Source organism: Dipodomys merriami, unplaced genomic scaffold (assembly GCF_024711535.1).
Source record: "Dipodomys merriami isolate MVZ:Mamm:240054 unplaced genomic scaffold, mDipMer1.0.p SCAF_9, whole genome shotgun sequence".
Lineage (NCBI taxonomy): Eukaryota > Metazoa > Chordata > Mammalia > Rodentia > Heteromyidae > Dipodomys > Dipodomys merriami.
The window spans coordinates 14277355-14300153 of NW_027206512.1; the positions used below are offsets into that span (position 1 = coordinate 14277355).

General features: G+C 38.9%; 1 protein-coding gene across 1 annotated transcript in view; it reads right to left on the reverse strand.

The window, feature by feature from the left end:
- Window positions 1–366: 366 nt before the first annotated feature.
- Window positions 367–22799, reverse strand: part of Gpat3 (glycerol-3-phosphate acyltransferase 3) — a 66488-nt gene continuing 44055 nt past the window's right edge. The window contains exons 4-13 of the mRNA XM_070013189.1: window positions 20253–20523; window positions 17606–17680; window positions 17008–17097; window positions 14476–14569; window positions 10932–11047; window positions 10425–10480; window positions 8855–8940; window positions 7266–7394; window positions 5610–5689; window positions 367–2140 (exon numbers count right to left, since the gene is read on the reverse strand). Of these exons, the coding sequence (XP_069869290.1) occupies window positions 2029–2140; window positions 5610–5689; window positions 7266–7394; window positions 8855–8940; window positions 10425–10480; window positions 10932–11047; window positions 14476–14569; window positions 17008–17097; window positions 17606–17680; window positions 20253–20523 (1109 nt within the window). The 3' untranslated portion in view covers window positions 367–2028. The remainder of the gene's footprint in view (window positions 2141–5609; window positions 5690–7265; window positions 7395–8854; window positions 8941–10424; window positions 10481–10931; window positions 11048–14475; window positions 14570–17007; window positions 17098–17605; window positions 17681–20252; window positions 20524–22799) is intronic.

The window sequence follows — 22799 nt, forward strand, 5'->3', positions numbered from 1 at the left end:
TAAGGAAGGCCTTGTGCAAGTGTCAGTCCTTCTAGCTGGATGGGAAGAATATACACAGATAATGCTGGACCAGAGCCACCCAGCTATTAACTAAGTATCATTGCCTGAGGTCATCTGCAAAATATCTGCTGGAAATTTGTTTAAGGCAGAGTCCACAGAGCCAGAGTCCAAATAAGTAGGCTACAGCAGAAGACTGGGGAGAAAAAAAAGGTCAGTAGTTGATGTTCAAGTGGCCCAGAAGTTCTGGTTTAATAAAGTATAAATATGTCACACAAATGAAAATAAACAATTCTGCTTGTAGTAGGAAGAAATTTTACTTAGAGCTGGAAGAAGGGAGTGGGAAAGGGTAAATTAACACAGGACACATTTAAAAATATAAAATTTATTTATATTTATGGTAGGCTAGTTCACATTCTGTACATGGGTTACCTCAAGAGATAGATATAATACTCTTAAGAGTTTACAACAGTATCGTATTGCTATCACATGTGTTTATGCTAGCTGAATAGGGGAATGCTTAGTTTCCCCTTTTCAAAAATTTAAGGCTCAGTTTCCAAAAGGTAATTATACCACTTATTTTTCTGCTTAAGTAACTGGGAAAGTTCAGGAATAAATCAAGCAGGTAAGAGGTAAGGGATGGCACATCCACACAATTTCACTCATTTATACCAAAGATACTCAATATGATATTGTGTGTGTGTGTGTGTGTGTGTGTGTGTGTGCGCGCGCGCGCCCATACCAAACCTTGAACTCAGGTTCTGGGTCCTGTCCCTTAGTTTTTTCTACTCACGGCTGACACTCTATCACTTGAACCACAGCTCTACTTGCCACTTTTTGGTGGTTAATTCAAGATAAGAACCTCACAGACTTTTTTGCCTGAACTGGCAGGATCCTGATCTCAGAGCTGACTGAGATCCTCAGATCTCAGCCTTCTGAGAAGCTAGGGCTTCAGGCATAAGCCATTGGCCAACTGGCTTGCAATGTTTTATTTTTTATTATTTTTATTTTTTGGGTCCAGTCGTGGGGCCTGAAGTCTGGGCCTGGGCGCTGTCCCTCAGCTCTTCAGCTCAAGGCTAGCGCTCTACCTCTTGAACCACAGCGCCACTTCTGGCTTTTTTCTTTTTGCTTATGTGGTGCTGAGGAATCGAACCCAGGGCCTCAGGCATGCAAGGCCAAGCACTCTACCACTGAGCCACCTTCCCAGCCCCTCAATGTTTTATTTTTTAAATAGGCTCTTTCTATTTTAAAATGTTTGGCTACCAAGACAAGAAAATCAGTAGACCGGAAGGGATCACTAACATATATACTCAAGAAAAACTAAGCTCATTATCATTGATACTGCTGAAATGTGTTGTGAGTTGCAATATACATAAACACACACATACACACACACACACATGCACTCGTACACACACACATTTACTTTCATGTAATATTTTTGGGAGAGGCTTATCATTGATTTCTCTTCTAATCCACTAGTAAAAAAATATTTTATATTTCCTTTCCACTTTCTTATCTGGTGGTGTTCAAGGTGTCTTTATCCTTCATGACAACCTTGTAATTTTCTTTTCAACCTTCCAGCAGAATGTCACCATAATGTTAAACCCCACATAGACATAGAGTGCCACCATTAGGTACTGGGAGGGAAAGGGAAAGCAAATTATGAAGACAGAATTTGGGCAATAGAGCCCAAATGATCCAATGACCCTGTCCATATGTTCCAGTCACACCGGAGAAGCATTTTCTCCCCCATGCAAACATTTCATTTAACCACCAATGACACTGTCATAAAAGGCAGACTCAGCTCGAACTCAGAAAACTACCTTGTAATTCATGAGGCTGATGCTCTAACAACAAAAGCCAAAAAGGGCACCTGGAAGTTCTGCCTCTGGTACAAAGAGGTAGAGACAATCATCATGTAGAAAAGATTAACAATAAACAATAAAATAAAGCAAAATCCTGGGGTGGGGGATACCCTTCTGTTTCCACGGGCTAGTTCTGGGAAGCTGAGTTTATCTACAGGGAGTGTCAGTCCGATTCTGAGTTGAGACATCCATTGCCCACGATCATCTTGCTGTAATTCTTCTGCTGCTCTTCTTTAAAGGTATCTTTCACCTTTGCCCTTTTCAGCCCTCCATCCCTGGGAACAGAAAGATAGTGAGCATGGTAATGAATGATCATAGATTAATGAGCCAGACAACTCAAAGCCTAGAAGACAGAAGTTAGATTCCACAGGACATCTGCCTGAGGCCAAAGCAATGTTCAGGCTTAGAGAGTCAAACCTATCCATGAGTCCTCATCTTGAAAATGGACCACAGCCTACGATTACCCAGGGGACAATACCGGAGTTTCCATGATATATAATTACACAACATGGGCCAAGAACAGTAGCATACGTCTTAATTTCAGTGACCTGGCATTGTAGGAATTGAGGATTATGGTACAAGTTCAGCACAGGCAAAGTTAGTGAGACTCCATATAAACTAGTAAAAATCTGGATGTGGTGTCATATGCCTATCATCCCAGCTATTTGGGAAGCATAAACATGGAAGGGTTGTGATATACGCCAGCCATGTCAAAGACCCTGTTCAAAAAAACAAAAAGGATCTAGGAGATGGCTCAAATGGTAGAATACCTACCTAGCAAACACAAGCATGAAACTCCATATCAATGAGTTAGTTAATAAACTAAAAGATTATACCTTGTGTGTAAATCTTCAGAGTTGTATATATCATCTTCTTTTATATAAATGAGCTGAATCTAATTACTCACAGTATTTGCATGAATTCTGAAGAGTGAAACTTAAAGAAGGAGAAATAAAGAAACCCCTTTCTCTTTTTATAAAGGGCAGGCCAAAAACAGGCAAAAAAAACCCCTAAAATTAGCAATATTTGTCTTTGAGCATCCTGACATTTTTTATATAGTTCTTCCAGAGTGTCTAGTAAACCTTACACAGCTCTAAAGGCTCTAACTCTGCTGGGTGCTAGTGGCTCACACTTGTAATCCTACCTATTCAGGAGGCTGAGCTCTGAGGATCACAGTTCTAATGCAGCCCAAGCAGGAAAGTCAGTGAGAGTCTTATGTCCAATTAATCACCAAGAAGCCAAAAGTAGAGCTCACTCACTAGCCTTCATCAAAGAGGCTCAGGGACAGCACCTAGGACCTAAATTCAAGCCCAAAGACTGGTACCAAAAAAAAACAAAAACAAAAACAAAACAAAACAAAAAAAACCCCAAAGCTGTGGCTTGTTATCTCTAGAGACTTAGAATTTTTTACCCAATTCCTCTTGCATGACAGCAAATTTTAGTTCCTTCAAAAGCCTTTGTGAAAGTTGCATATATGTTCATTCATACCCAACAAGTAGGTGACACATATATCAGGAAAGCAAGGAAGAGACTTTTCTGGGGCTGGGAAGGTGGCTCAGTGGTAGAGCGCTTGCCTTGCATGCATGAGGCCCTGGGTTCGATTCCTCAGCACCACATAAGCAAAAAGAAAAAAGCCGGAAGTGGGGCTGTGGCTCAAGTGGTAGAGTGCTAGTCTTGAGCTGAAGAGCTGAGGGACAGCACCCAGACCCAGAGTTCAGGCCCCACGACTGGGCCAAAAAAAAAAAAAAAAGGAAGAGACTTTTCTTTCTTTTTAATATTTTTGGGGGTTGTGATAATAGGATTTGAATTTTAGGGACTGACACTTACTTGCTAGGCTAGTTGCTCTACCACTTGAGCCATGCCTCCAGCCCAACGTTTTGCTGATTATTTTGGAGATGGAGTTTAATGAACTTTTCTGCCTAAGCTGTCCTACAGATCTCAGCCTCTTGAGAGCTACAATTCTAAGCCACTGTGCCCATCTCTATTTTTTCTTTTCTTTTTCCCCTCTTTTCCTTCCTCTTTCTTTCTTTCTTTTCATTCATTCTTTCTTTCTTTTCTTTACCAAACTAAGTAATTAAAATAATCTCTTATCACAAAAAACCCTATGGCCTGATAAAAGGAAAAAGAAAAGATCTGAGAAACATCTTAGACAGGCCAGTTAAGATAATCTTTTACCCAATCACTACACTTCCAAGGCTAGTTGGCTTTAGTGTCTTTCTTCTTCCCTCAAGAGTCTAAGACTACATTCCAAACTCTATACTTAGCATGACCTCAGAGTGCTAGCAGCAGGGCTGGGACACTAGGTAAGTTTAAAAACAAGACAAGAAAGAACAAACGAACAGGAAGAAGACCTCAAGTTACACATCTGTAGATATCCAAAACACGAAAACAAGACAAGGATTTTATGAACTGAGAGGATTTTAGATCTGGACTATCATGACAGCATGCTAATATATGCATAAGGATTTGATCTATATGATTGTCAGAGTTAACCCTCACTGTTACAAATGAAACGGCTTTGCCACTCCATAGCTCATATGTTGAAGCCCTAACTCCCCATGTGATAATATGTAGAGTTGACTTTTGGTAAATAATGAGGGTTAGATAAGGGGTAAGGCCCCCCAAAATGGCATAGGTGTTCTTATTAGAAAAGATACTAGGTATACTCTTTACCTGACTTGACTTCTTCACCTTTGCAATAAAATAATTTTTACAAAGAAACACACTAGGGAGCGACATGTCTTTTCAGATGTGGCAAGTCATGTCTTTAATTCCAGCTACTTGGGAGGCAGAGACAAAAGAGCATAGCTCATGGCAAGCCCCAGCAAAGCAGTTTGTGAAATCTTATCTCAAAAATTACCTTACTCATGTAACTGTAACCCCTCTGTACAGCATCTTTACAATAAACTAAAATTTAAAAAAATAAGCTGGAGGTGGTGGCCCATGCCCGTTCATGGGTTGTGGTCAAAAGCTGATCTGGGAAAAATTAGTGCAAGATCCTGTAGTAGAGGAAAAACAAAGGAGGGGGTAACAATGCTCGATAGGAAAAGTACTCATTACCTTACTCATGTAACTGTAACCCCTCTGAACTGTATCTTTACAATAAAAAATATTAAAAAATTTAAAAAGATCCTGTCTAAAAAACAAACTAGGGCTGGGAAGGTGGCTCAGTGGTAGAGTGCTTGCCTTGTATGCCTGAGGCCCTGGGTTCAATTCCTCAGCACCACATAAACAAAAAGAAAAAAGCCGGAAGTGGCGCTGTGGCTCAAGTGGTAGAGTGCTAGCCTTGAGCTGAAGAGCTGAGCGACAGCGCCCAGGCCCAGAGTTCAGGCCCCACGACCGGACCCAAAAAAAAAAAAAAAAAAAAAAAAAAAAAAAAAAAAACTAACTAAAAGGAAAGAGTATAAGGGCCGTGGTTCAAGTGGCAGGAAGCCTGAAATTTCATGTTCAGTACTAAAAAAGGAAAGAAGGCAGAAAAGGAAGAAGGGAAGGAGAGGGAGAGAGAGGGGAGGAAGGAAGGAAGGAGGGAGGGAGGGAGGAAGCAAGGAAGGAAGGAAGGAAGGAAGGAAGGAAGGAAGGAAGGAAGGGAGGGTGAGCGGGAGGGAGGGATTGGTCTCCAGAATTTTAAGAACATTTCTAAGACCACTAGCAGCCCACCCTGACTAAAGCACTCAGCCACATTTAGTAAGCCTCACAATTAAAACAACAAAAACTAAACAGTACTTCTAAAATTATCTTTCTTACCAGGGAAGTTCAGTCAATCCTCCTTGCACAGCAATAGCAGACTTAACCCTGTTAGCAAATTGGACCGCATCTTCTCCTTCCTGGTTAAAAATAATAAGAAAGTTGCATATCTTGGGTATTTATTTAATTGATCCTTATAAATGCCTTTTATGAACTTTGGTGTGTGGGGGGGGGAAGGATGGGGGATGGGGGAGGATGGGATGGGAAACAAAGGAGGAGGCTACAATGCTTGATAAGCAATGTACTCATTATCTTGCCCTCTGTACAGTATTTTCACAATAAAAAATGTCTTGTATGCATCTATGACTGTTTTAAATTATATGATTCATATTCTGACTCAAAAAAACATTTATTCACAATCAGAGCAAATATCATTTGTTCTACCAAGAGAAACACAGTACTATATTATCCTGTGTACAGTTTTAATAAATTATTTGCTAGTCTTAGCCAAAATGAAGTATTTGATAACATTTGTAGATTCAATACTCCAACAGTAAAATTATTATGGAAAAGAGTCTGAGTATAAAATGGCCTGATATGGAGAACATTCAACATATTATTAAGAAACAACAATGAGCTGGGTACTAGTATCTCATGCCTGTAATCCTAGCTACTCAGGAGGCTGACATCTGAGGATCACCATTGGAGGCAGGCTAGGCAGAAAAGTCTGAGAGATTCTTATCTTCAATTAAACAGCAAAAATGACTAAGTAGCGATATGGCTCAAATGGTAAAGTGCCAGCCTTGAGCAAAAGCACCAAATGAGAGTGAGTGGCCCTGAGCTCAAGCCCTAGTAGAGGCATGCACATATAAAACATCTATGAAAATTGAGTAAGATTTTTTTTTCTTTCATGAGATTGTTTCTAACACATTTATAAGATTATTTCTTTGTTGTTTTGTATGTCACTCCTCCAAGGTATAACCCCTGCTTTCATTGTATTTGATGTTGGTATAATTTGTGGAGGGGAAGGGGAAAAACAAATCGTTTAAATAGGGATACAGGTGGACCCATTGCAACAATGAGATGTACAAGTCGTTATGTCGAAAAATGAACTTTACAACTTTCGTGGGGGGGGAAGGGGAGAAGGGTGCGGGGGGAGGATGGGAAGGGATGGGAAGGGGAAACAAAGGAGGAGGATACAATGCTTGATAAGAAATGTACTCATTATCTTGCCCATGTAATTGTAACCCCTCTGTACAGTTGTATTTTCACAATAAAAAAAGAAAAAAAAGAATACATTTATTTTTTCTATACATACCTTCAGAACTTTGTGATAAAGTATTACTAATTTACAGTCTCTTGCTCCTTTTATTCCCTTTATGTTAATAAAGATGCTTACAAAAAAATTAAAAATTAAAAAAACTAAAAAAAAAGAAAATTGAGTAAGAAAACTTGTTGGAGGGGAAAGAAGGTTAACAGACAAAGTGAGATTGATTGGAATATATTGTAACTGTGTAAAAGTGAAACAATGAAATCCCTCTCTGTACAACTCAAGTAAGTGAATGTTTTAAATGGAAAGAAAGAAAAGTAAACAAATCATTTACTGAACCAGCAGAAAGATATGGTATAAAATGGAGACACCAGATTTTAGGTAAGGTTTCTTGATTTGATCTGCTTCAACATAGCAAGGAAGAGCAGGTGCTAGCTGAGGGGTACCTCTTTGGTCATGGAGGGCATGTACCACACATCACAGACGATGGCCCAGCTGGTCATTATACGAAGCAAGTAGCTCACCATGTTGTATTTGCTACTGTTCCAAAAGGCATCCCCAAACTGAGGGTTATACTGGAAAAAGAAAAGAGAAAGAAATACATCCCATGGGTCACTTCTGTGACCCATGTTGAAGTGGCTCATGCCTATAATCCTAGCTGCTCAGGAGGCTGAGATCTGAGGATCGCGGTTCAAAGCCAGCCCAGGCAGGAAAGTCCGTGAGACACTTATCTCCAATAAACCACCAGAAAACCAGAAGTGGCTCTGTAGCTCAAGTGGTAGAACCCTAGCTTTGAGATGAAGAGCACAGGGACAGTGCCAAGTCCCAGAGTTCAAGGCCCACGACCTTGGTTTCTCTGTTTTCTCAGGACTGAGTTATCTTTTTTTTTTGGGGGGGAGGAGGGGGTCCAGTAGTGGGGCCTGACCAAAGAAAGAAAGAAAGAAAGAAAGAAAGAAAGAAAGAAAGAAAGAAAGAAAGAAAGAAAGAAAGAAAGAAAGAGTAAAATAAAGAAAAAAGTAAAAGAAAGAAAATAAAAAGAGTAAGAAAATAAAGAACAAGTAAAACAAAGCACAAAATCATAGGAGAAGGGAGACAGCCTAGGAAATGCTCTGCATAGGAGATAAATCTGAAAAGTAACAGATACTGAATGTGTGGAGAACACAGAAAGAGAACTTGAGGCAGAAAGAGGAGCGCGGCAGTGGAGCAGCAGTGTAAAGGTGTGACACGGAAGGCCGCGCTTGGTCAGGGCAGGAGGAGGAGTAAGCTGGGAGATAGAATGAGCAAAGCAGAAGAAATAACACAAGGGAAGAAATAAGGAAACAACAGGATTACCACAGTATTATTATTATAGAAAAAAATATTATATATAGGAAAAAATATTATTATTATTATTATATTATTTTATTATATTATTATATTATTATATATATTATTATATATTATATTATTATATTATTATATTATTATTTCTGTTTGGACAATGTCACTTCTTCCATTTCTCTCCCATGTTCAAGTTTTTATGGTGGTAAATTAAGTAGCTCTATCAGACCCCCCAAGAGAAGTCACTTCCCTCAACAGAAATGACCACAAAAAGTGAATGAGGCAAGCTAGCTCCTCTGATTAGAGCTAACTGCTTTTCTAAGTCGAGTGCTAAAATAAGCATTATTTATATGACCATTAAATATTTATCTCCATTCTTCACTGGAAGGTCAATGGAAGTGGAGACATTATCTGTCTACCTACTACCATGTCCTTAGTAGTTAGAATAGCCCATGGTACAGAGTGACCCAGTGACCCAGTAAATACACACACACACACACACATACACACACACACACACACACACACACACACACACACACACACACACACACACACACACACACACACGCGCGCGCGGAGGGAAAGAGATTTTGAAGCTAAGCCAAGCAGAAAAAGTAAGTACTCCATTTTTTTTTCAAACTTTAGATTTGCAAGTAAAACAAAATAAAGCTGCCAGCCCAATACCCCTTTTCAGGTTTCCCCAATCTTTTACCTTCATTGCGACTGGATATATGGTTCCTCCAATTTCAAAGCTTCCCTTTTTGAACATCATGACGGAAGTATTATTGATACAGGTTCCTGAATGGGAGGAGTCATTTTGGAAACCAATTAGAAATAAGCTACTTTTACATAAAATACTTTGAATATCAAAGTTACAGAAATTTAACCTTGGTTTCATAAGTCAACCCGTAATTAAGGAATAATCCCATAGATCTAAGGATGCTTTATTTTTTTATTATCTTTAGTTGCTGTATGAAAGGGATGTAACTCAACATAATAACAAACTTTTACTTTACTATTAAATTCTTTAAAAGTTATGGACAGGCTTAGTGCTGGTGGCACACATGTATAAATCCTAGCTATTCAAACATAATACAGAATATACAACACAGTATATAAAACACAGAATATATAATACAGCAAATATAATACAGCATGTATAACATATCATATATAGTTCAATTGGTATATAATGTCCAGAAAAGCAAATTTACAGATAAAAACAGAAAGCCAGTGACTATGCCTGGCAATAAGAAATGAAAATAATTATTAGTAGACACAGATTTTCACTTTTGAATGCTGAAAAGGTTTCTAAATTGTATCCCTGAGTAAAACCTACCAAAGTGTACACATAAAAAATAAATAAATAAATCCTAGTATTCAAGAGGCTAAGCTGAAGATCATGGTTCAAAGCTACCTTGGGCAGGAAAGTCTTTGAGACTCTTATCTCCAACTAATCACCAAAAAACAGGAAGTGGAGCTGTGGCTAAAATGGTAGAGCACTTAGCAAGAAAAAAAAATCAGGGGACAGCATTCAGGCCCTGCATAAAAATAAAATAAAAGTCATAGACAATGCCTTTCTAATATCATTGCCCTAAAATGATATTTAGAAATGAAAAAGGTACTGGGCAGTAGTAATTCACAACTTTAATCCTATTTACTCAGGAAGCTGAGATCTGAGGATTGTGAAAAGAGAAAAGAAAGAAAGAAAGAAAGAGAGAGAGAAAGGAAGGAAGGAAGAGAGAGAGAAAGGAAGGAAGGAAGGAAGAAAGAAAGAAAGAAAGAAAGAAAGAAAGAAAGAAAGAAAGAAAGAAAGAAAGAAAGAAAGAAAGAAAGAAAGAAAGGGGAAGGAAGGACGGAAGAGAGAGAGAAAGGAAGGAAGGAAGGAAGAAAGAAAGAAAGAAGAAAGAAAGAAAGAAAGAAAGAAAGAAAGAAAGAAAGAAAGAAAGAAAGAAAGAAAGAAAGAAAGAAAGAAAGAAAGCGAAAAGAAAAGAGAGAAAAAAAGGAAAGAGAGAGAAAGGAAGGGAAGGAAGGAAGGAAGGAAGGAAGGAAAGAAGGAAGGAAGGAAGGAAGGAAGGAAGGAACATCTCATGCCTTCCACCAAATCTCAATGGAGAGCAAAGAATAGCTCAAGCAAACAGCTCATAGCAGAGACCCACTCCTACAGGACAGCTGATGCTCAAGGCTAAGTTCTAGATCAGTTCTAGACCAACTGCATTCCTCATACTTCTGATATTTTTCTTGTTATATATCATAGCTTGGTCTCCAGCTTCCACTCTTACCTTCAGGAAAGATTAATATGGGTAACTTTTTTTTATCAGCAACATGTTCTTTTAATCTGTGAAGAAAAATAAGCAATTACAAATCTACCTTTAAAAAGAAGGAGATGGGCGTTCCCTTTTGTATTATGAGTATATTTGCTATCTAACAAAAGAAATAACAAATAAAGGAAATAAACTCAAGTTTTTTTCTTATTTAAAAAGTGTATGGAGTCTGGGTGCAGGTGGCTCACTCCTATAATTCTAGATACTGGGGAGGCTGAGATCTGAGGATTGTGGTTTGAAACCAGCCTGGGTAGAAAACTCTGTTACTAAAATAGCTGGAAGTGGAGCTGTGGCTCAAGTGGTAGAACACTAGCCTTGAGCACAAAAACTCAGGGACAATGTTCAGGTACTAAGTTCAAGCCCCAAGACCAAAACAACAATAATAACAACCACAAAAAAGTATAGGCTTATAATCCAAATGATCAGCTTTTCTGTCCAAGAATATTGGGTAATCTCACTACTTACCGCTTAGTAACCAGGTGTCGATCCTTCATTTCTGAGCGCTCAAACCAGACATGTGGACAGGCTTTGACCATTGCTCTCTGAATAATTCCCATTAACCCACCATGAACCTGGCCAACCTGAAAAAAAGGAAAAATGTAGAGGCACAGTTATTCAAAGAAAGCTTTTTTTCCTCCTCCAAGTACCAATAAATTCCTGTTCCTCCTGAGAGATAAGATTGGCTGCCTTCTGCTGACTAATAAAATTAAGTTTGATCAAAGGACTTAGAAGGCCAGATGGCAGCAGAAAGTACTTTTTATTTGGTAGTACCACTGAATTTTAAGCTAGGTTGCAATAGTAGCTATCCTCTCTAATTTTAAAAAAGTTAGATATCCTATCAATTCCATCCCTTCCCCATCAAACTTGTTTGGAATATAGCTTAAATATGTGTGGAGATGGAGCAATGAAATACCTCCCCTCAAAGAACTAATGTAAGACAAAGAAAGGAAGGGGGAGAGAGAGAAGGAAGGAGGGAAGGACAGAGGGAGTTAAGGGAAGTTAAAGGAAGGAATGAGAGAAAAAGGAAGGAAGAGGAAAAAGAAGAAAGGGATGAAAGAAGGGAGAGTAGGAGGGGGAAGGACGGGAAAAAGAAAAATAAGAGGTCCTTCAAAATTGTAGAAATGCAAATTAAAACTACAGTGAAATAGCATTTCATACCCATTATACTGACATGGGTTTCACAGCTTGCTGATATGCTCTAATGCAAGGCTATGGGAAACAGGATCACTCACCTCTCACTTGAAGGAAGCAGAGAGGAAGATAAGTAAAACTCTCAAGATGACACATTCATTTATTATGCATTTCAATATTTCAAAAATCTGTCCTAAAAATTTGCTTCAACAAAATGAAAGCATAGGCACGATACTATTAGTTACAGGGACTATGGGGGCAAGGAGGCAGAGGGGAGAAGAGAGAGAAAAAGATAGAGGGGAAATAATTTTGGAATACAGTGCAACTACATCTGAAGACTGCATAAAGAATCTCAATGAAAGCTGCTGATCTGTAGGGAATTGGAGGGCAGGAAAAGAGAAAAACAATACAGAAAGCCATTCTAATTACAATATAATACATACTGAGACCCTCTTTGGGCAATTAATATATACACACACAGAAAAAAATGAATGACTGGAAACTAAATCAGGCTGGAATGTAGGGAAGGGCACTAGCAAGAGGAGAGAGGGCTAATGAAGATGATGACTAAGGGTAAATATAGTCCAAGTGGTTTGTTTGTATGTATAAAAATAGAACAATGACGTCTGTTAAAATTGTTTCAAGGATTGGGGGAAGAGAGGTACAAGAGATTGTTAGAAGAACAAACGTTAATCAGGAGAAAATATATACATTTGTAGAAATGTCACAATGGAACTTGGGCAACTAATGCAAAATAACAAAATAAATTTGGCCAGGTGCTGATACCTCATGCCTATAATCCTAACTACTCAGAAGACTGAGACCTAAGGATCATTGTTCAAAGCAAGGCAGGGAAGGAAAGTCCACAAAATTATATCCAGTTGGTCAGCAAAAAAGCTGCATTGGAAATGTGGCTCAAGTGGTAGAGTACCAGCTGTGAGCAAAAATGCTGAGAGAATGTAAGGCCCTGAGTTCTGGTACCAGTCAAAGGGAAGAAGGAAGGAGGGAAGGGAGGAAAGCATGGAGATCAAGAAGGAGGGAGAAAGATACAGATTTAAAATTTTAATATAAATATTATAAATAAATATATTAAAATACATTTGTTCACACGTAGCATACAGAAAGAAAAAGAAAGCTAATCACCAGAGTTTATAATTGAAGTAAAACCTGTCACCAAGAGACTATGGAAAAATCCCCAGAGACCCCTCCTATTATTCTAGTTCATGCCAACTTAAGACACATTTAACACTGGGCAGGAAGGGATATCATCCAGTATGGTCTACCTGACACAGAGAAGATATAAGAAATCTTGATCATTATATAAGGTCAAGAAAAGACCAAATATTTGGGGAAATGCCAGGATGTGCTTCTATTCATGCCCATGGAAAGGCATTTCAAGGGGATTTTTTGCTTTTTGTTTTTGCTGGTCCTGGGGTTTGAACTCTGAGCTTGGTGCTGTCCCTGAGCTTCCGTTTGCTCAAGGCAAACATTTTACCACTTGAGCCACAGTGCCACTTCTGGCTTTTTTGAGGTAAGAGTCTCACAGACTTTCCTGCTAGAGCTAGCTTCAAACCATGATGCTTAGATCTCAGCCTCCTGAGGCATGACATGAGCCCCCAGCACCCAGCTAAGGTTTAGTTTTGTGTTTTGTTGCAAGGTTTTGCTCTCTTTTCTTTCTTTGAAGCTGTGGACAGTATCTAAGAAACATACCAACATTTTCCTTTCTTGCTAGATCATCACTAAAGAGAGATTTTGTTTTTAATTGCATGTACCTCCCTGAGGGGAGAGAAATCTAATTGGTTATCTGGGGAATCTATACAACTCTAAGGAGGAAGACTTCAATGTTGCAAGGTGTAATTAAACTTGGCAGGATTTTAATGCAAAATAGAATCAACTTTATAAAGTCCAATCAAGCTTAAGTATGTATACATTCAAGGAAGTTAATTTTATTTATTTATTTATTTATTTATTTATTTATTGGTCAGTTGTGGGGACTGAACTCTGGGCCTGGGCTCCATCCTTCAGCTCTTCAGCTAGTGCTCTACCACTTGAGCCATAGCACCACGTCCAGCTTTTTCTGCTTATGTGGTGCTGAGGAATCGAACCCAGGGCTTCATGTGTGCAAGGCAAGCACTCTACCACTGAGCCACCTTCCCAGCCAATTTTTTTAAATTTTTTGTGAGCATACATTAGTTGTACAATGAGAGACTTTCATTCTAACATTTCCATAAAGGCATACACTGTATGAATACCTGATCAAATTAAACTCTATCACTCCCGTATCTCCCTGCCCATCTTCCCACTTCTTAAAACAATCTCAACAGGTTTCATTATTCTATTTTCTTCTTTTTTTTTTTTCTTTTGTGTGAGTGTGCCAGTACTGGGCCTCACATTCTCATTTTTCACTCAAAGCTGATGTTGTACCACTTGAGTCATAGTTCTACTTCTGGCATTTTTGCTGGTTAATTGGATAAGAATGTCACAGGCTTTCTTGCCCAGGCTGGCTTTGAACAAGTGATCCTCAGATCTCAGCCTTCTGAGTAGCTAGGATTATAGAAGTGAACCATCAATGTCTAGCTTTCATTGTTGTGTTTTCAAACATTCAGATAAAGTATTTCAACTATATTCATCCTCATTCACCTTCTCTATTAGTCCTATTCCTCCTTCTGGTACCCTTTAGATCTAGTAAGTTCATTTTTTTTCTCCCTTAAATACTATGGGCTTTTTTTTCTTGCATTATTTTTCTCATATAGTCCATATAGGTACAATAACACAGACAAATGTCTAATATGGAATTTCTAATTTGCCAAAATAACTTGGAATTTTGAGCAATCCATAAAACACACAATTATTTGTGTTACTGATGGGCTGATCTTACCATAGCATAACATCCATCTGTGGCTAAGATCAAAACGTCTATGGGCGAAGTGTGGTTGGCCACGCAGATGCCTCCCTTCCGGGGTCTGTACTGCCTGCAGGAAGAACAGTGATGCATACTGACCACCAGAAAATGTCCACTATTTGTAGATCAATATGGAAAGACTCGCTATTTTTTTCTTTTAAGTATATTTAAACAGAAAAGCTTGGGGATACATGGTACAGGGGTGAATCTATAATAAGGATAAGAATGGAGTAAGGATCCTATAACTTCTCCTTCATAATTCATAAGGTTGCTTAATTAATCTCAACTATTCTGATACTATTTCAGAACAAACAACCTCCAGTTGTCACTCTACTGTGGCACAAGACAGCCACAGATAGTATATAGTGAATAAGCATAGCTGTGTTCCAATAAAACTTTATTGATTTTAAAAAGCCAGATTTGGCCTTTGGGCCCATAATTTAGTTTGTGTATCTCAGCCTGAGAAATAAATCAGGACTAGACACCAATAAAGATTTTTCTTAGGCTCATTAAGAGAATAGACTTTATCGTATTTTCCTCAAAACTAGAATTACTTCTATATGAGTTATACACTCCCTACCATAGCTAAGATATGGAACCAACCCAGATGCCCCTCAGTAGATGAATTGATCAAGAAGATGAGGAGTTCTATGGAGTTCAGATGAGGAGTTCAGATGGAGTTCTATGCTTCCATCTGAAAGAATGACATTGCCCCATTCGTAAGCAAGTGGAAAAACCTGTAAAAAAATTAAGCAAAGCAAGCCAGGCCCAAAACATAGGTTGCATGATTTCCCTCATTTGTAATAACTAGAATATGTCTATGATATTCTTGGCAGAGGATCACAATAGCTCAATAGCAGGTGCATATGATCATATATAATGAAGCATATCAAAACAAACTCCAAGAACTGGAACAAGAGGTTCTTATTATGTACTGCTTGCACTTATTTTTTAGTTTTCTATACCCTTTGTCTTGTACATAAGTTTATCTGATCCATGGAAAGGAAAGGGAATCACAGAAACAGCAGGACACGGGATGAACTAATACAATTTGCTAGACACTTGGCACTATACAACTTGGGAAGAAGGGAGTGGGGAGGGGAAAGTGGGAGAAATGAGGGAGTGGGTAACAGTGTTCAAAAGAAATGTACTCATTACCTTACTTACGTAATTGTAACACCCCTGTTCATCACCTTTACAATAATAAAAAAAAAACTCTCCGCCTTATTAGTGCACTTTTTCTGCAGAAGATGACTCCTCTGATCACACTTCTACCAGAACTCTTCTATTCCTTACCTCAAAATTCATAGTCTAATTACAAAATCATTTAACTTAACATTTTAATTTTATTCTATTTTTTCCTTGTGTGTGTATGTGTGTGTGTGTGTGTGTGTGTGTGCGCGCGTGTGTGCGCGTGTGTGTGTGCTGGTACTAGAACTTGAACTCAGGTCCTCAAATCTTTGCTCAGTTATTTCATTCCCACCCTGCATTCTATCACTTGAGCCATACCTCCAAATCTAATTAAAATTTTTTAAAGGCCCCTTTTTTTTTTATTAGCAACACATGGTTAAGCCAACTGACAAAATATTTTCCTTCCACAAATGAGAAAGACCTATCAGTAAAAAGGGACTTTCATTCTAGAACTTTAAGAGCAATTATATTTTTAAATTAAAATAAAGTTGCACTGACAAAAAAGTAATTCAAAAGTAATCAAAGTCATTTTCACTTAGCAACTTTCCTTAGCTACCTTTATTCTCTCGGTCTAGGGATGAAAAAAAGCAGAATTCAGTATTTTAAGGATTAGGTTTGAAATTTTAGAAAGGAGAAAATGGACAGAAACATAGGTCTCCAGACTTCACCCCTTCAGTGGTCTGTCAGTTTATTACTATCATCATCATCATCATCATCATCATCATCATCATCATCATCATCATCATCATCATCATCATCATCACCACAATAGAATTACTGTTTTGAGATGTCAAGGTTTAAATCTCAGGGCCCTGTGCTCTATCAGCTTGCTTGCTCACCTGGTGCTCCACCACTTGAATCACACCTCCAGTCTGGCATTTTGCTGGTCAATTTCAGATGGAGTCTTTCAAGACTTTTCTGCCCAGAACTTTTACATCTCAGCCTATTAAGTAGCTAGGATCAAGGTATGAGTCAACAGGGCAGACAAACCCAATTCAAAATCTGGCTTTGAAACTTACTCCTTGTTATTGATCCTGAACAAGCAAGCCTAGGCTTCCATCTCTCCATTTGTGACATGGAGTAATGGTGCCTCTCTGACAGGAATGACCTACAAGAGAGAAAGGGCGTGGCCTGCACATAGTTAATGCCCAATGATAAAGCACTATTGCACATTTATTCTTATTCTAGCTGTAAACAGACATTTTTGTTATATCTGTGGTAGCTGAACAAACATGGTAAATTCACTAAAAGTACACTCCACCTACTACCTCCCACCTACCACCCACACTCCTGTAACCTCCAGCGCAGGACACTCACTTGTTATGATAATGAATGGTGCCAGAGAGGGATCGAACACAGATGCGGCAGCAAGTCAGATGCACCAGCTCACTCAGCCAGCTTTTGATGCTGAAGAGAAAAATATTGTTTGATTGTGCAATTCCGAGCACTCTCAAGAAACAACACAAAGAAGCTTTACTGTGCTCGTTCACACACACAGCATCCTGTGTTTGTTCTGCTCAGCTAGCACAGTTTTATTTCTTACAGCCTTACCAATGCATTTGGGATTAAATGGCAACAAGTAAAAGAGTTTAACAATACTCTAACTCAAAGCCTAGTAGACTGTGGCACTGCCTGGCAAAGATGAGCTGGGGCTTCTTTGTTTGCTCTAAGCCTTTTAAGCCCGCCCATAATCTACAGGTTCCTTGGACAGTTTTCTTTCCTGCGCTTCCTTTCTCCTTTGAAAAAACAACTTGTTTCCATGTATATGGAAGCATGGAAAACCAGATGAAGGTTATGAAGATGAATTCTAGTAAGTGATTCAGACCGTAAATTTAATACAAGATAAAAACATCTGTATAGCTAGGAAAAGGGACAATCCTACTTATTTATGGCTAAATAGAAGGAAACATTTCACCTGCCATCTGGCAGCTGCCCAACCAGTGTCGTTCCTATAACCAGCAAACTGATTCCAATGAAAGCCAAGGTAACCCTGAAATAGAAACGCAAAGTCTCATTTTATGATGAAACAGTATGTAAGGTGTCCAACAGCCACAGTATGGGACATATTGTAGTTATTAAAATGTTCTGACATGATTGTATGAACTTTCCATGATGCGTTTTGCATGAAAAAGGCAATGTTTCAAAACACTTTCTATAAAGTATACTATTTTCAAGAGGCTGAGATCTAAGGATCACGATTCAAAGCCAACCCCGGGCAGGAAAGTCTGTGCGACTCTCATCTCCAATTAACCACCAGAAAACAAGAAGTGGTGCTGTGGCTCAAGTGGTAGAATGCTTGAACTGAAGAGCTGAGGGACAGCGCTCAGGCCCAGAGTTCAAGTCTCACAACAACAACAACAACAAAAAATCTTTTTCAATAGGCTTCAAAAGTCATGTTTAGCATATTTTTGACACAGCAATTTGAAGGTTAATGTCCTTAGGGCTTTATTTACATGTAAGCCAATTTGTTCACACTTATCCATCAATTATACAAAAATTTTTCAATAATTCTATAAACATCTTGTCCTCTTGAGGGTCAGTTGTTTTTACAATTAAATTAGAAGATACCACATTATGTGTTTAATAATTGGCGTGAAACTGTTGAAACTTTTTATTTGCTGCATTAACAGGCCAGCAAATTCTGTTTCCCAGTTAAAGTAAGCCAACATGAAAGATCTCAGAGATAACTTCTCATAAATTGCCCTCAGATGATGATTTCCATATTCAGAGATGTGATTTTCTTTTTCCTCCAGTACGGGGGTTTGAACTCAGGACCTCACACTTGTTTGTTTGGCTAGAACTCTATATTGAGACACACCTTCAACCCAGCCTTCTGCTAGTTATTATGGAGAAGGAATCTTATAGACTTTTCTGCCCTTGCTGGCTTTGAACCTTAATCCTCCCAATCTCAGTCTCGTAAGTAGCCAGGATTACAGGAATTAGTCATAAGAGCCACAATCTCTTACTTTGCAGTAATTCTGACTCTTTCCCCCTTACCTTTTCTCCCTTGGTCACTGCTGGGGAAGGCTTCGTGTAAGGAGTGTTCACCTACCCTGCTTGTTTCTTTTTTAAAAAATCCCTTACAAAGCATTTCTTCACACTGTAGATGGGACTAAGAATAAGAGTTATAATTCTGTCTTTTTCTTTTTGTCCTTGGATGCTTATGTTCTAGGATTATGTTTAATGGGTTGTACAGAAATCATTGTCACTTATCTAGTTTGTAATGTTAGTTCAGTTACATCTAAAGAGCAGAGTCAGACTATTTGCTGCCCTCCGTAGTAAAGTAAAAAAAAAAAAAAAAGAAACAAACAAAGAAAGAAAAACCTGTGCATCAAGCAATAAAAGCATCTGAAGTACTTTGCTCACTCCTACCTCAGGTTACCTGGGTTATGCTGCTTGACCCATGGACCACACTAGCACACAAGAACCAAGCAATAGATGAAGCTTTGCTATAGTTTCGTTTCTTTTCAAGAATAACCTGGAAGCTGTATAGTAAGAACAGAAGTGTCTAGTAAAGGAAAGCTCATTTCCTTCCTGTATGCCAGTGGATAAGTCTGAATACAGAAACCCCACTTGAAGAACACTGGCTTAAAGTCCAAGCATAAAGATATGTGAAATCTTGAATTTTGCTGTTAGCACAGCTGAAATGATTGCTCCAAGACTTCTTATGTCCCAACATTGGGAACAATGTAAATATGAGCAAAGAAAACCATTTTTTAAAAAAAAGGATCTGGAGATGTGCACCCGCTTACACTTATGCAATGCCATCTCTGTAACAAATCTGAATGAGGCAAGTACAAAGCACCCTAGGGATGGTAAAGAGGTTTCAATTCATGTTCAGTGCAATGGCAGTTGGCCAGTAGCAGCTACTTGGAAAGCTCTGTTGAGAGGATGCCAAGACCATGTCTAGGGAAATGAAGCAAGCCAATCACCAGCCCAATGCTGCGGCTGGTGCTCTTGCCTACTCCTTGCAACAGCATGCTGTACAGATACTTCATCCCACTCCCCAGTGCCTTCCATCCCTATGGGCCATAGAAAATGTGCTTTCAGAAAATGGGTTGAAGTCCACCCTGAGGTCTAGAAGAAGAAGGACACCTAAATAGGGAATTTTGTAAACAAAATAAGTAAGTGACCATTGTAGAGCAAAGACATTTCTAAATGGCTCTCTCCTTGCAAGACCATTTTCTGGAATTTCTTTTTTTCTTCTGTCCAAGGCAGCTATAAAGTCATACAGATTCACAAAGAGAAACAGGGGACTCATCATCTTTGATAACAGAGCTGACACTCTGATGACTATGAAACTATAAATCATCTTTCTTCTTCTTTCTAACTTTCCTTTTCTATCCATCCTCAAATGATTGATGACTAATACTAAAGTGGATCAAGATTGTTAGATATATATTTAATTCTGATTTTGTTTGTATGTGTGCATTTTTTTTTAGAGAAAAGTGTGAAAGGAAAATAGCACATTCCTTCTTAAGAGGTCTGATTGGGACCATAGCTCTCTTATGTGGCCATTACATACACGATGCATACTGTAAGTCATCAGGCAGGTGACTCACCGCAGGGGTAGAAGAACACAATAGCGTACTAGGACACCCAGCACCCACACCATAGTGAGCCTTGGACTAATGTACTGGAAGTTGACGTTGGTTCTTGTGAGGAGATTCCATGACACTAGCTCCTCTGAGGAGAATCTCTGGGTCACTTCATCTTCTACTATGGCTTCAAATCCCTTCTTGGAAAAATAAAACACGTCAGATAACTCAAAGTCCCTTCCTCGCAGACCAGAGAGTCCTTTCTCCATGGGTGACTCATCTCTTTGGATAATACCTTTAAAAAAAAAAAAAAAGAAAGAAAAAGCATCCAAACATTAGGAAATGCCATAGAACAGAAAAACAACAAATAAAAGGAGCAACTTCATAGGATATAAAAAAAAAAAAAACTGATGAGACTGAAAATATCAGAAATAAAAAGACCAGCAATTGCAATAGGAACATGGTTGAAATTAATGTCTATACAAGACTTCAATCTAATGATTGCAATTAATTATGCAGGACTTTGGTTCTGCAAAACCCTCCTCTTGGATTTCCACCTACATACTACTAGCTAAAGAATTCACAGATACAAACTGTCCTTAGATATAGATTTGAATCATGCAAAAAAAATGAAAACTTTCGTTTTCCTGATAAAAAGCATAAAGTCAAAATACAAGCAAAGTAGAAACAGATATTTACAAGAAATGGCCATGTGGGTTTTGTGTGTTGTTATTTGTGCCAGTCCTGGGACTTGAACTCAGAGCCTAGGAGCTGTCCCAGAGTTTCTTTTGATCAAGGCTAGCACTCTATTTATTACTTGAGCCACAGCACCACTTCTAGTTTTTTGGTAGTTTATTAGAGATAAGAGTCTCACATGTGGTAATTTATTGGAGATAAAGAGTCTCACACACTTTCCTGCTCAGGCTAGCTTCCAACCACCATCCTCAGATCCTTCTGAGCAGCTAGGATTATAGCTATGAGCCACCAGCACCAGGTTCTGATGGTTTTAATATATAAAAACTTTGTAAGGGGCTGGGAAGGTGGCTCAGTGGTAGAGTGCTTGCCTTGCATGCTTGAGGCCCTAGGTTCGATTCCTCAGCACCACGTAAGCAGAAAAAAAAAAAGCCAGAAGTGGCGCTGTGGCTCAAGTGGTAGAGTGCTAGCCTTGAGCTGAAGAGCTGAGGGACAGCGCCCAGGCCCAGAGTTCAGGCCCCATGACCAGACCCCCCCCCAAAAAAAAAACTTTGTAAGAAGCCGGGCGCCAGTGGCTCAAGCCTATAATCCTAACTACTCAGAAGGCTGATATCTGAGGATCGCAGTTCAAAGCCAGCCCCGCCAGGAAAGTCCCTGAGACTCTGATCTCCAATAAACCACTAGAAAACCGGAAGTGGCGGTGTGGCTCAAGTGGTAGAGTGCTCGCCTTGAGCTGAAGAGCACAGGGACAGGGCCCAGGCCCAGAGTTCAAGCCCCACGACAAAAAAAAAAAAAAAAAAAACTTTCTAAGAAGCAAGCAAAAAGTCAGCAAAATATGTGACTAATTCATAGAGGCAATATAATTCATGAATACATCAAAACTCTTTCACTAGTAAGTCAAAGAAATGTGAAATATACAACAATTGGCCTACCTTCATTACAAAACAACACTTCTCTTTCATGATAAAGCTCTGTGACTATACAAACGTGCAACAACTAGCAACTGGCTTTTAAACTGGTTTGACATGAAAAGTTCTGCTGGTGATAAGTAATTTTAGCTCTAGGAAACTGACATAGAAATGTAGGAAAGAATGTTTCATGATAATCAATCCAGCCAGATAATGACATATAAGACATCCATTACTAAATACTCCAATATTAAGTGAAAAAGACAAGTTCTTAACATTACACTCTAATTTTATAAAATAAGAATGCATAAGAAAACACCAAGAAGAAAACATCAAAAATTTAAAAATAGTATAACTTTTAACTGAAAAATATAACTACTGTTTCCAGTTCTAACTACTCAATACGGATAATAAACAAGAAGATTTCTAGGTAATAAAAAGGAGGTATTTAGACAATGCATAAATAACATGACTATCCAGTTAGTCCTCTGGGATGTGTCACAAAGGAATTTACTTCCTACATTAGTCTACAAAGAAAATATTCTTCGCTTTTGAAGTAGAGAAGATGCCAGATCCCTGAAAAAAAAAAAAAAGGCCCCTTTTGATTTTTCTTACTTCACAGATTACCAGAAAAATCATAAAGTGAGCACTTTATTCTCAAGGCCCTGGAAAACTGAAAAATATATAAACAGAAAAACTTACAATGTTTCTCTCTCTCTCTCTCTTTCTCCCTCTTTCTCTGTCCTCATTTTTTTTTGGGGGGGGGGGTCCAGTCGTGGGGCCTGAACTCTGGGCCTGGGCACCATCCCTCAGCTCTTCAGCTCAAGGCTAGCACTCTACCACTTGAGCCACAGCGCCACTTCCGGCTTTTTCTTTTTGCTTATGTGGTGCTGAGGAATCGAACCCAGGGCCTCATGCATGCAAGGCAAGAGCTCTACCACTGATCCACCTTCCCAGCCCCTCTGTCCTC